At 57.7% G+C, this 14,381-nt stretch overlaps 1 protein-coding gene across 1 annotated transcript; it reads right to left on the reverse strand.

The window, feature by feature from the left end:
* Nucleotides 1-232: 232 nt before the first annotated feature.
* Nucleotides 233-11,866, reverse strand: TRA1 (transcription-associated protein 1; the record flags this gene model as incomplete). Its single annotated transcript, XM_064805517.1, has 2 exons — nt 233-9,647; nt 9,702-11,866. 2 exons carry the CDS (start codon nt 11,864-11,866, stop codon nt 233-235), a joined length of 11,580 nt encoding a protein of 3,859 aa, XP_064656622.1.
* Nucleotides 11,867-14,381: the final 2,515 nt, after the last annotated feature.

Below are 14,381 nucleotides of genomic sequence, written 5' to 3' on the forward strand. Positions count from 1 at the left end.
AGCCCGAGTGAGCACCGTAACACCATGCTAAGATCAAGAAGGGGCCTCCCTCCAAAGCCAGCCCATAGTGTCACAGTCAACCCTGATATCCTTCGCAATACCCATTCCCATTCCAATGCCTTTTCACAACAACGCCATGTCTTCCACAGGCCCAACCACGTCAATTTCAAAACACCCCAGAACACCTCAACCCCCTCCCTCTCCTTCAACTCCACCACCGTCGTCATCCCCTCTACAACCACGGCATCCACTGCAAATCCATCTGACACAAATTCGACGGATTCGTCGCCTTACTCACCAAATCCACCACGGGCTGATTCGCCGGCAACCCACTCGCGCTCGGATCCCCCGTCAGCCCCAGGGCCTTGTTCACCACCACCTCGGCATTGCGCTGCACATTCTCCCGCAACTCCGTCTCCTTGATATTCTGTCTGTGCGAGGAGGTGTACCAGAACGTCATCTCGTCGCGGATGAAGATGGAGAGGTGGTGTTCCAGTTCGCAGTTCGTGCCTTCGAGGATGCCGTTGGTGGGCGGGGCGCCGTTGGCGTTGGCGTTCGAGGAGGTCGTGGTGGTGGTGTAGGAGGAGTCGGAGGTGAGGCAGCGGGCGATGGCCATCATGGCGCAGGTGAAGATGCCTTCGGTGTGGATGGGTCCCATCAGGAGTTGGAGGGTTGGTGTGAGGCGGAAGGGCACGGCTTCGGAGTTGTGGAAGTAGGGCCGGTTCTGCGCGATGCCGGGTAGGAGCTCGGAGCCCCAGATGTTGCCATTGCGGCGCGCGATGGACATCTTCGCTGGGGTGCGGGCGGTCATGTGCATCGTGAAGGTCATGTACGTGAGGGCCGCCAGCTGATACGAGAACTGCCTGCGGAAGAGCCAGAAAGCGTCGTACGATGGGTGCGTGGCAGCGAAGTACTCTCGCACCAGATCCTTTGGCACGATGCGGTCTTGGATGTGGTGAAGAGACTCCAGTCTCATCGCCTGGAACTGCTCTTGCCTGGCTGGTGGTATCTGCCTTTGCTTCTCCATCATGAACACCAACGGGTCGTCCTTATCGACCTCGTTACGACGGCAGTAGTCGTCCCAAATACCGTTCGGCGTAATGTACGAAGCATCATCCTGGATCAAGCGGATTTGTGGCGATAGCGGCACCATGACCGGCAGATGGAACTGCAGGTTCCGACGCCTGCTCTCCTTCTTCTTGGCCAGGGTACTGTTGAAGATCCGGAACAGCTGCAGCATGCGCTCCTCACGCCTACTGTGCCGCGGTGCGGGATGCTGTACGGCGAACGGATGGACGCTGCCATCATGACCTCGGATCTTGAGCCTGCGATGACAGGCCAAAATGCCTCTGTGGATTTGCACGACTGGCAAGAAGCGCTCAATGCGGACGAAGTCCTGGTTCTTATCCTTGTGCTGTAAGTACTGGCCCGGTACCTCGACCTCGTCGAACCATACGAATCGGAAGCCGCTGAGATGGCTTGTCTCGGCAAGATGGATGGTCTGCGGACGGCGATCGAGCTTCTCAGCCAGCTTGTCTCGCCATTTCCGGCACTTGGTGATGTATTCGAGCATGCTGGGCTTCTTCGCAACGAAGTCCGCTTCGAAAGCCTTCCTCAAATGAACAGGCAGGACTTGATCTGCGAAGCGGTTGATGTTGTTCTCTGTTGTCGGGGGCAGCTTGGCATCCTGGTTGAATGCGCCCGGTGACCGCGCGACGTAGCCCAGTGCATCATTGAGTAGGGCGACGAACAACCGGTACGCATCCTCATCGGCCGGACACTTGAGGTTCTTGACGATCTGGTCAACCATCGCCTCCATGGAAGCGTACAGCAAAGGAAACGCTGTGCGCAGCGTCACCGTCAGAGCCTCAGTGTACTCCCACGGCTTCTTCGGGCGAGCCTGGTCGGATGAGGCCTTCGCTTCGTCGCTGGCTTCCTTCTTAGGGGTACCTTCGACAGCCGCGTTCCCAGGCGTCTCTGCTTGCGCAGACTGCGCAGTACCAGGCCGAGACGCATCAGCGCTAGAAGGACGAGCAGACGGCGACTCCTGTTTGACGTGTTCACCGCCTTCCCGCGCAGCCCGAGCCGCCTCTTCCCTCTGCTTCTTGGCCGCTTGTGCCGCCTGCGACTTGCGGATGACTTGCATGTCCTCATTGCTCGTCCGGAGATGGAAGTGAAGCGCCTGCGGGTACGTCTTCGCCAGGTTCGTCAAGATCTGGTGCGCAATGTTCGCCTCACCCTCCGATCGAGACAAATTGTTCAGCAACTGTGGGATGAACGTGACCCAGTACCACCATGGCTGTTCACCTTTGAAGTTAGCATAGGTCTTCGCCAGGGTGCCCTCAGAATCGTCCAGACTCAGCAGCCACAGTATCCGGCTCAGCAGCTTGCGGGACTTGGCGCTTCGGTATTGACCTGCGGCCTCCAAGTAGCAGCTCAGGGAATTGCCCGCAAGCTCAATGTTGTTCGGCTCTTCTTTGAACAGGTAGTCACTGTACCGTCCCCACTCCGCCCAAGCCTTCGGCAACTTAATATCGAAGAACAGCGCAGTGCCGAACGCATCGTGCGCCTCCTCCTTCTGACCGAGCTTGCTCAAGAACATACCCTTCAGCGTGTAGAACTCCGCCTTCTGATTCTGCCCAAAGTAGTTCAGGTTGGTGTTGTTGATGACGTCCAATCCGCTGGTGAGCTCGCTGCGGTTCTGGTAGTGACACTTGGCCTGCTCCCTCAATTTGAGGAAAGCCTCCTGTATCTCAATGTTGGGCAGGGTGTAGATCTTGCTGAGCTGCGTGATGCAGACCTCTGGCATCTGGTGCTTGCGTGCCACGTGCGCGAATCGATTGATAATCCAGGCCGTCTCGTGGTAGCCGCGGTATGCGTAGGAGTTGCCTGCCGCAGCGTTGGCTCCGGCGGGCGGCAGAAGCTGGAGGTACGTGGTGTTGATGAGCTGGAAGATGTGCTGGCGCCACGTGACGAGGTCCTGCCATGCATTGATGTCGTCCCAAAGGTTGGGCAAGCGATCCCGCCAGGTGCTCAGCAGTACCTTGAGCTCCTGTGACTTAACGTCCAGATTCTGCGCGGTCGTCTGGCCCAAGCTCTGACAGATCACACTGGCGTCATGTAACTCCACCAACTGCTGGAAGTTCTGCAGCAACCCGATATGCGCATTCGTGGTCCTCTTCGGCAGCTTATGCCAATTCTTGATCGAGAGCTGGATGTTCTCATCACACACCCTCGAGAAGTCGTTCACACTCTCCAAGTTCTTATTCAGCTTCAACAACGACATGAACGCCTGGAAGAACATCCGCCGCGGCGTTGGGGCGTCAGACACGGACTTGACGATAGTGTCGAGCTGGTCGCGCGTATCGTTGTTGCTCCAGGCGTCGTAGTTGCGCCACATGGATTCAAGGTAGAGGTCGTTGATGTTCTCGTGCTTAGCAAAATCGCCAAGGACATCCCACTGCTGCAGCTTCTGCGCGCAGAGCACCCATTGGTCCTCCCAGAGCATGTACTCGCCTTGTGAGAACGGGAGCGAGCCTGTGCGGGCTTTGACTTGCGCTTGCTCGTACATGCTCTGCGCCTTGTCCCAGATGCCGTTCTGCTCGTACGATAGCGCTGCGTTGGTCTCCAAGAACTGCGCGCGGCGACGCCATGTGCCGTAGAACAAGTCACCTTCCTCAAGCGAAGCGTAGAGCTCGACCAGCGCATCCAGATTGCTCTCCCGCACGTTGACGCTGTCGACTGGTGGCTTGATGGCATTGTTCTCCATTGCGGTGGTGGCGACATACCATGCATCATACGACTTCGCCAGATACTTCATGACATGCGACGGGAACTTGCACACCGGCTTCGCCCTCGCAATGCCCTCGAGCAGCGTAGCCACGCAATTCGGTCGCCGCTCCGCCTGTCGTTGATGGAAGTCCTTGGTCAGCAGCGCCACAAGCCCTTGCTCGATGTCCTCGCGATCGTCCCTGGAGAGCGTCGACCAGGCCATTGGGAAGTACTCCACCCAGATATCATGCGCCAGTTGCCAATCGGTATGCTGCAGATCCGCCATCGGCGCCAGGACATCTCTCGTCCTCACCGCCGCAACGTCCACCATGAACTGCCTCTCCTCTGCCACCAGCGTCTCGAACCCATCTTCCAACATCAGATCACCCAATCTCGGATCTCCAGCCAGCACAGTACAGGCCCTCGAAGCCGGCATAGTAGTGAAATCATCCGGATGCAACCTCGCCACCGTCCCCTGATCAATGGCCCCAAACATCACCTGAATAATCTGGCTCAACCAGAAAGTATCGCCCAGATTATCCCACTGCTGCTCCGCAATCAGCTTGAAGAACCGATTGCTCGTCGTCCTACTCAGAGCCTTGTCGAAGATCTGCGTGAAGCGCGCTCGCATCTCGACGTCCGGGCTGCGCAGTCCAATGAGGAACGCATGCTCCATCCTGACGGCAAGCTCGGAGCGGTAGATCTTGGGATCCTCGTAGACGCGGATGACCAGCTCCATGAACTTGGTGTACATGGTCGGATCGGAGCGGTGCTCGAACAGCAGCATCTTCTGCAACACTGCAGTCTTCTCCTTGAGCGTTGGGACTGGCTCGGTAGATTGGAAGACCCAGAAGTCCACCTGACTGAGGATCTTCGAGCAGAGGGCGTTGTTTGATGAGCGCTCGACCAGTGACGCCAGAACGCTGAGGTAAGGCCTCCGTGACTCGCCCAGCGAGGAGATGCGAGCGGACAACATCTCGATGACCTTTATGATAAGGTTCACGGTCATCTCCATCTCTGCCGGATTCTGCATCTGCCCCTGCATCGCCTGAGCAGCCTGCTGCGGCGGTAACTGCGCCGCCAGATGATCCTTGGCCAACTTCGTCTGCAGCGTCTTCAGCAGCGTCGGGATATGCGCATCCACATCCTCCGGCTTGCGCTTCGACATGGTGTAAAGGATGTTGATGCCCGCCATATAACTCCCGTTATTCAGCACGTCCCCAGCAATCGTCGTCAAGAAAGTGGTGAACTCCTCCGTCGGGCTCTCAGCATCCGGCAACTCATCCTCCGGCGCCTCGTTCGGAATCGCCTCCAGCACCCTTGGCAGCAGAGCTGTCAGCGCAGCACCGCTGTCCTCACCACCGTGAATCGCCTCCTGGACATCATGGCTATCACTCCTTAACTGCTTCGCCAGCAACTTCTGCAGCTGCGGCAGCCGCTTGAACACCCACTCCAGTGACCGGGCGTTCAGCAATACCTTGACAATCTCGAGCGTATTCACCACCCGCGTGAGCCAGACGTCCGGCTTCTCGGCATCCTGCTTGTGGTCGCTGCAGAGAATCTGCTCCGTGACCTTCGGGAACATAGCATCGACGTCCAGATCGTCCCAGAAAGGCGGGCTGAGCAACTTGCTCAGCAGATCGACCGACGTAACCACCGTCTCCGTCGGCGGATGCATCTGCCCTTCCTTGCCCTTCTTCGTCGACGCAGGGTAGCGCTCCGGTAGTGTGGCGATGAACTGCACCATATACTTCACCAGAATCAACCTCAGATTCGCCGTCGCCACCGCGCCCTTCTTATCGACCACTCCCCCTTGACCCTCCCCAGCCGGCGTCCCGGGCGCAGCCAGACTCCCATTCTCCTGCACCGTCCTACTCTCCCACTTCCACACCAACCCAAACAGACAGACCGCCAGCCTCCTGCTCTCCACACTCGGACTCGGCAACTGCGCCACCTTCCCCAGCGTCTGAATCACGATCCCAGCAAAAGGCTCACGGGCCTCGTAGAACAGATCCGGATGCCGGACCAGAAACTGATAGATGCTGGTCAACTGCTGCACATTCCCAATCTCCTCGCTGAGAATCTTGCGCGGCAGGCGCGCCCACACGCTCTGCCGTCCGTCCGGACCCCCGAGCCGCTTCTTAAGCACCGGCTCCAGGATCTCGAGCGATTGCATGACCAGGTTCTTGCCTTCGGCCTGGTGGGCGCGGAGCAGAGCGCCGTAGACTTGCATGGCGATCTTGGGCGGGGTCTCGTAGTGCGCGATGAAGTAGGCGATGAGGCAGTAGGCGGCGTACTTGTTGATGTGGTCTTCGAGGCGGATGTAGTTCCAGCCGAATTTTATTAGGTCCTTTCGTGCATCCTGCAGCATGTTGTGGTGGTACTTGACCAGGAACGCGGATGTCTGGAGGAGTTCCATCCGGCTGTGGTCGACGCCTTGCGTGCTGTCTTCAGAGATGTCGGTGACGGACTGCGGTTTCCAGAGCTTGTTGTGCACCGCCTTCGTCATATCCTCGTTCAGCAACGGCGTGCCCTTGTTATGCGGCTGGAACAGCTTCTCCCAATTCCGCATCGTATCGTTCGCCAGAATCGGGTTCGTCACATTATGAAACACAAACAGCTTCAGCCGCTGCGTGCTCTGCTTGCTGGTGTAGATGTCAATGCAGCGCGTGACAATTTCCCGCTGGAACTCCACGTCCTCGCTCGTGATGATGCGGCGGTAGAGGTAGCTGAACAGCGCCGGCGTCGCCTGCATCTCGCCCTTCGTGCAGGCCTCAAACACCCCGAACAGCGTGTCCAGATCCTGAGTGTGGTTCTCAAAATACACCACCAGTATCCGCATGATGCGCTCCTGACTCTGCGAAGCCGCCAGCCTCAAATGCGGCGGCAGGGCTTGAAAGTCCCTCACCCCCTTCGCAGCCTCCACCAATGCTTCCCGCACCTTCACCTTCTCCACCAGCGCCTTGCCCACCTCCGGATACGCACAAACCGCATCAGCAACATGCAGCCCATTCACCGCGGCCTGCGCCCTCGCCACCTCCCCCTCTTGCTGTCCCATCAACTCCACCAACCCCTCCGCCTCCTCCAGAACCTTTTCCCTCAATGCGCCACTCTCAGCATGCGCCAGCACCTGCGCGAACAGCCGCCCCTTCGCCTCCTCCCCCAGCACCGGCGAAAAGTACGCCCACGTCTCCTGCGGATACGCATTCAGATACCGCACCAATGGCTCCCTGAATGGACTGCTCCCGGTTCGCCGCAGGGCAAACTCCAGATTCATCACTCTCTCCACCAAATCGGTCAGGAACTGCACCGCGGGACTGGGCAGGAGGTGGAAAACGGCGAAAATCGCCGTCACGACCTTCATCTTCGGCTGCGCGTCGATCAGGCCGAACGAAGCCTTCTGCAGCGTCTCGGGGTCCGCAATGTGGTTCATATGATCCAGCAGCCTGGTGCCGATTTCGACTTTGAAGTAATTCGTCAGCAGCTGCAACAACGTCCTCAGCCCTTCCAGCCCTTCGACAGACAACTTCCGCGGGTCCTGCACGTTCATCAAAATGGGTCGAAGACCGTTCTGCAGCAGATCCTTAGGCAACTTCTGCGTCGCGGTAAGCACAATCTTCAGCCCAGCATTCGCCGCACTCTGCACGTCCTTGCTCTTGCTGTAAAGGCTCTTGAAGAAAATCGAAATGACTCTCGCGCGATGCTGTCCACCGCCCTGCTGTTGCCCGCCCTGCTGTCCCTGCTGCGGCGCACTAGCGCTGAAAGCCGGGAACCGAATCGCCGTCGTCAACAACCTCAAACCCGCGACGCGGAGCCGCACGATCGATTCTTGCGTGCGGTACTCGCCGGGTTTCGCCGCCAACACCTCGTCGTCCGCATCGACCAGCGCCAGCGTCTCGTAGAGTAAGCGGTTCAGCTCGTCGTTGAACGTCATCACCTCGTGCTCCATGTCCAGCAGAAAAGTGATGGCGTCGATGTACCCGATCTGCGCGGCGAAAGGCAGAGCACGGAGCGGCTTGTTGAAGATCGGCGCGACGAGCGGCTCCTTGACAGGATTCACAACCTCGTGCAGGCCCATTTCCAGCGTCGTCGCGAGCGTCTGCAAAGCCAGTTGGGAAGCCTCCCGCACGTTGCGGTTCATGTGCGAGACCTCGACGATGAGGCGGTTGGCCAGCACGTACAACTTCGTGTCTTTGTCGCTGAGCTGCGCCTTGGCCACGCTGTCGCTGTTGGCAAACCGCTTGACGAGGTCCAGGATCGTATCCTTCGCCAGAATCCGGATATTCGCCGGCAAATCCTGTGGCATGTCTTTGATCACATAAAGCAGCGCCTTCACCATCTCGCTCATGCGCTCCGCCATCCAAGAATCGGGAAGCGGCATCCTCCCCTTGTCGATCAGAATACTGATCCCCACCGCCCCCGACCTCTTCATAAACCACTCCTCCTCATAGCAAGCATGCGTGAACGTCTCCGCCAACTTCCCAAAGAACGGCAGAACACTCGCCCTCTTCTCGTCCCCAAAAAGCGTCTTCGCAAACCCCATGCACTCCAGCATTCCCTTCTCCGCCGTCGCCCGCACCTCCTCCAGATGCGAAGCGAAGCTGTCGCAAATCGCCTCCGCGAGGACGGCGGTCTCGATGTAGACTGGACCGTCCCCGGCGCGGACGTCGTAGGGGCGGCGCTTGTGCTTTTCTTTGCCAAACGCGTTGCCGACTTCGATGAGCATGAAGTGGCGGTAGATGCCTTGGAGGAACTTGGCGGCTTCGTCGCGGAGTTGGGGGAGACTGGTGGCGAACATGATGGATTGGAGGAGCTTGAGCATGGTTTGTTGTTGGGCGTCGCGCTTGACGGTGCTTTTCGAGCGTTCGGAGACGCAGAAGAGGTCGGAGCCAGCGTCGAATTTCTTGTCCGCGAGATCTGATGCCTGCAACCGCACTAATCTGGCAAGGTCGTCGGGTAGGTTGTCGAACCCAACGAGCATCTTGATATGACTAGTAATCAGCTTGAAAGCCTGCCGCTTGTAATGCTCGTCGTTCTTCTGATGCTGCGGAGACACCCTCGTCGGTTCACGAAGCATGTCCATCGCCGTCTCGATCCCAAGCCTCGCAGGCATCGCTCTCTCGCCGCCATTGGCGACCGCGCCAATCAGGCGTACATCAAACGAGGCCTCATCATCAGCGTACCCTCTCCACTCGAGATCCGGCGGTCCAGTAATGAACTTCCGATTCCTGCCGCCAAGCTTGCCGAGAATGCGGACAGCCGTGTGCGCGCCGCTGTGACCAGTTCCGACCATATGCGCCGTGCCATTCGCAATAGCATTCGCACTAGTCAAGCCCACCGGCTTCAACATCCTCCACAGCGAGCCCATGATGTCCTCCATATAAGGCTGCATGATGGGGTCCAAGTAATCCGCCGTCAAATTATCCACACACAGCTCCAGCGTCCTGAGCCCTTGTGCCGTAAGCTCCGCCGAGCCAACGCCTTGAATCGTGCTGTTGCCGCGTGGGCCATCCTTCGCTTCACCGGCACCCCTCTCGCCACTCCGCAGAGCCACGGTAAGCGGGCGCATCAGGTAGCTCAGATGCGGTAGCAGATGGCTCAACCGCGCCGGCACCGTCAACGACAGCTCCACGAACAAGTCCCTTGTGTTCGCGTCACTCGCCGCCGCGAGCTGGGTGTTCAGCACCTCGAGCAACATCTCCAGCAGCGGGAGGATCTCTTTGTAAAGATGCTCGAACCTGCCTCCGCCAATACTCCTGAACAAATTCCTCAGCAGCAAGAAATTGTTGATCGGATCCTCGGCATCGACAGAAAGCTCGATGCTGCGCGTGATGATCTCACGCACGTGCGGAAGAAGGACGCTCTCGTTGTGTACACTAAACAGCGTGACAGCCATGAAACTGAGCTTGAAAAGTCGAAGCAACACTGACGTCTTCGTAGGGTCCTTCTCCCCAACCTCTTCGATCTTGCTCATGAGGAATTTGAGCAGCATGCCGCAGAAAGCTGGGCTAGTGGCTTCGGAGGCGAGGAGGAACTGGGGCACGTGGAGGAGCGCTGGGTGGTGGAAGCTTTGCTCGTAGAGGTAGGCGATGCCGGAGGGAGAGCCGGAGCTGAAGATCTCGTGGAAGGTGGCTGGGTCGAGGTGGTGGAAGATGGTGGCGAAGGTCTCGAGCAGGTCCTTCTCTTCTTTCGAGTGGGCGGTGGTGTTGGACACGGCGGAACTGGCGACAGCTTCTGTGGTGTCCTTTTCTGAGCCATCCTTCTCGGTGGGTAGCGGTGCGTAGTACTGGAAGCATTTCGCTCCTTCTCTGAAAAGTTTGACCAGCACTTCCACCTCTTCAGCTTCGAAGCCGGATGACAGGTCCTTCCAATTGACCGGCGCGTTGGCCTCGTCGATGTCGTCCTTGACTCTCTGTGGGTTGCTGTTTCTCAGCTGAAAGAAGAATGTCTTGAGCCCATGTAGCAAATTCTTGAAGAGGAACTTGTTTTCCGTCACGGCATCCGTGGCTCGATCCCGCGGCGACACCGCCTTGATCGGCATCGCACTGAAGATGTCAGTCTCATCCCAGTCCGGCTTCGCGTCCTCCTCTGCCAGATAATTCTCAGGTGTCGCATCAAGCCCCGATCCCGCCTCCTGCTGCCTCACAGACAGCTTGACAGCATTCGGATACGCACGGTTCATGGCGGCGAACTTGTCCGCGATGCCGTTCAGAACGGTCATCATAAGATAGCGCGCCGTGCGCTTGTCTTCCATCTTGGACATGCACTCAGCCATGTTGAGCAAGAGCTTGGCGGACATGGTCTGGTAGCTCGTGCCCGGTACCTCAAAGCCATCATCACCGGTCAAGTGGGAAATGTAAGTGGTAACCACTTTGCTGATCTGCTCGGCGTTCAGCTGTTCCCGGACGTGGTGGACCAGGTCAGCCAGCATGGTGTACGCCAGTGGACGCAAGGTCACGTCCGCGGTGAGACTATCACCGACGAGCGTCCTGGTGTCCAGCAAAGGCAGGATGACACGCAAGAAGATGCCGCGGAAGTTGAAGTTGATGATGTGTCTAATCGCAACCAGCAACTCCTTCCTCGTCGCGGTGTGCGCTCGCGGAACGTCTTGTAGTAATCGAACACAGAGTTCGGGGAGGAACTCCAGAAACTCCTGCATCGAGGTCTGATACGCCCTGAGCAGATAGGCCAGGAACGACATAGTCTTAACTTGAGCAGTGATGAAGTCCCCAAAAGCCCCCAATTGGCCACGCATCTTGATCTCCTTGGCAACACCAGTGAAGATGTCACCTTTCGCAGATGCCTCTTCGTGCGCCCGTTTCTGAGGCTCAGCTTCTGCCAGTAACGCGGTTTTGATCCGTGGTGCAAATCGGGCCATGTTCTTTGGGCCGAGTGCACGGTGGGCCTGGAAGATGGAGACCACGATGATTGGGCATTCAGCCACGACCTTGAAGCTGTTCAGCCCTTTGATGAGTGGTCTTGACTGCTGTTCCTCGCCGGCACCTAGTGGCTGTGATGTAGATGCCACAGGCGATCCGGGTGTCCCGTTGTTGCTCGGCGTGCCTTGCGCGTCCGTTGAATGTGATGCAGTGGGTAATGGGCCATCGAAGGTGTCCTTTATCGTCTGCTCCATCCCGTCGAAGATGTCCAGAATAAGGTCGAGAAATGGCTGAGCCTTGTCTGCGACTGCTGGAAGCTTGGTGTGATATCTGCAGAAATCCATGACAATCTTCAGACACAGCACAGCATTGTCCTCATTCTCAATCTTGATCAATTCCAAGCACTTGTCCACCACCCTTTCCGCCAAAGGCTCCATAACCGAGCCATCCACCGTGTTGAGAGGAAGCCGGTGTATGATTTCCAGCGACCGTTGTCGACATATCTGCTCGGGCGAGTTTGATGTGAAGCTGGGCGAACCCGAGAGGATGTCGACGAAGACAGGGAGCATCTTGGACAGGAAGGTAGGGTAGGTGGACGGCTGGCTCCATGATTCAATCTGGTCTCGGATCTCGGTGAGCAGGGCACCTTTGGTCTTGAGGTCGACGCTGCCGTCCTGCAGCTTCGCCTCGTAGGCGTCCAGGCTTCGATCCGCCATGGTGGATGGTTGTGCGCTATTGTGTGCGCATGAATGGGTCGTGTTGTTGTATCATGACAATCGTGAGATGGTCCAGGTGGGCTCCGATCGATCAGGCCACCTTGCTCGTCACGCGACCGCTTTGCGAGTGAGTACTCGTCGATATGTTCTCGAAGCCGGAGTTGATGGGTGAACTCTGGTCGCCCTCCTTCTACGAGCACCTGGTGTTGTTGGAGTATTAAGAAGGTGTTACTGAAGTGTTTCCGAATGGTATCGCACGGCGAAATCGTGTTGCTGGCGAAGAAGAGGCAGAGTGATGCAGGCGTCGCAAGGCTTGGTGTCGTGTACGAATGACCTTCAAACCTCGAAAACCGAAGAGCTGGGCGTCGAGCGCGACACTTCACATTGCGCTAGAGGGGCGGTCCGCCGCCGGAGTGTGGAGAGGCCAATCGGCTAAAATTCTAACCTCCGATCATGTCTCCAGCCTTCGACCTTTATCTCGACATTGAAGATACATCGATTCATCGAACTACAATACAACGAGGATGCTACGACGGGCTGACCTGTCGGAGAGTCTTCTACCAACACCATGATCATCGCATTACATATGATATGGAACTACGGCTGTTGAGGTAGCGGGCAACACGGCATGCCGTGCATTTCGAGCACATGACGACCGTGAAAACACTTCGAAGAGCCTATCCTTGTCGGCCGTCACAAGGATACGAAATGTTTCAAGACCGAGTAAGAGTGGAATTGACTCACTGCAGGGACGAGCACATGCGTCGGCAGGATCTCGAGAAACTGGGGTGAGCAGTTCGATGCCGAGGTCCATCAGCAGCTTACCGTGAGACGCCGATTACATGAACAACCTCGTCTTCCTCTACGTCCGTAGGAGTCTCCTTCTATATCTCACACCTCCCATTGCAAAACCAAGTCAGCTCAATCTCTGTTTTCTCCTACTTCCTCTCTACCTCCACGTACGCTCTGGTAACCAGCCAAGATGCCTTTCAATACGGCGCTCACCCGGAAGCTGGGCATACGAGGTATGAGCTACTCATGTCAATCCCGATCCCAGGAGCTTGTACTGATACAATGCAGTCCCCGTCGTGCAAGGCGGCATGCAATGGGTCGGCTACGCTGAAATGGCCGCCGCTGTATCCGTACGTCCAACACCGCTTTCCTCCCAACTCACCCAGGCACCACTGACCTCTCCCCGTTCACGATACACAGAACGCCGGCGGCCTCGGCATCATCACCGCCCTAACCCAACCCACCCCCGACGACCTCCGCGCCGAAATCCAAAAATGCCGCTCCCTCACCCCCCACCCCTTCGCCGTCAACCTCACCCTCCTCCCCGCAATGGTACCTCCGGACTACCCGGCCTACGCCCGCGTCGTCCTCGAAGAAGGCATCCGCATCGTCGAGACAGCCGGAAACAGCCCGGGAGCTATAATCAAGCAGCTGAAAGCCGCGGAGCCGCCGTGCGTTATTTTGCACAAGTGCACGACGATCCGGCACGCGATGAGCGCGGTGAAGCTTGGGGTGGACTTCTTGAGTATCGACGGGTTCGAGTGTGCGGGACATGTGGGGGAGCATGATATTACGAATTTCATCTTGTTGTCGAGGGCGAGGCAGACGATGACGGTGCCGTTCATTGCGTCTGGAGGGTTCGCGGATGGTCAGGGCCTGGCTGCTGCGTTGTCTCTGGGTGCAGAGGGTATCAATATGGGCACAAGGTACCAAACCCATGGGCAAAACCCTATCATATCCGAGACATTGGCTAACCCTTCTGCCCTTCTGTCTCCAGGTTCATGGCGACCATCGTACGTCACACCTCCCCCCACATAACCAGAACCCTGCTAACCTCCGTCTTTCAAAAATCCAGGAAGCGCCCATCCACCACAACATCAAACAAGCCATCGTCGACGCCGACGAAAACGACACCGAGCTCGTCCTGCGCCGCTGGAAAAACACCTCCCGCCTGTTCAAGAACAAAGTCAGCCAGGAAGCCGTCAAGATCGAGCGCGAAAGCAGCACGGGCAAATTCGAAGAAGTCGGCGGTCTGGTGAGCGGGAAAAGAGGTCGCCAAGTCTTCTTAAATGGCGACAAGGACTTTGGTGTCTGGACGGCAGGGCAGGTCATTGGGCTGATTCATGATATCCCGAGTTGCGAGGAGTTGTTGGCGAGGATTGAGAGGGAGGCGATTGAGACGATCAGGACGGCGGACAAGTTGATTGTGGACAAGCAGCCCGAGGCGGATATTCGGGGGAAGAAGGCGGGGAGTAAAGAAGATCCCAGGGATGCTGGGCCCACCGTGACGAAGAGTCCGTGGAATAGTAAGCTGTGACATAGGTTATGATAGATGGATGATTGATATGTGATGATCGTGCACTTGAGTTGTTCAGTGGGAGTCCTTACTTCTATCGGGGGGCCGCGGGCGCGGGGGGGCGCCGCCGCCGCGGCCCGCCCGCCCCGGGCGGCGGGGGGCCGGATGGCGGGCCAGGCCGGGGTGTGAGATATTGGAATATGAAGA

This window comes from Saxophila tyrrhenica (genome assembly GCF_035928015.1).
Source record: "Saxophila tyrrhenica strain CCFEE 5935 chromosome Unknown scaffold_13, whole genome shotgun sequence".
Classification (NCBI taxonomy): Eukaryota; Fungi; Ascomycota; class Dothideomycetes; order Mycosphaerellales; family Extremaceae; genus Saxophila; species Saxophila tyrrhenica.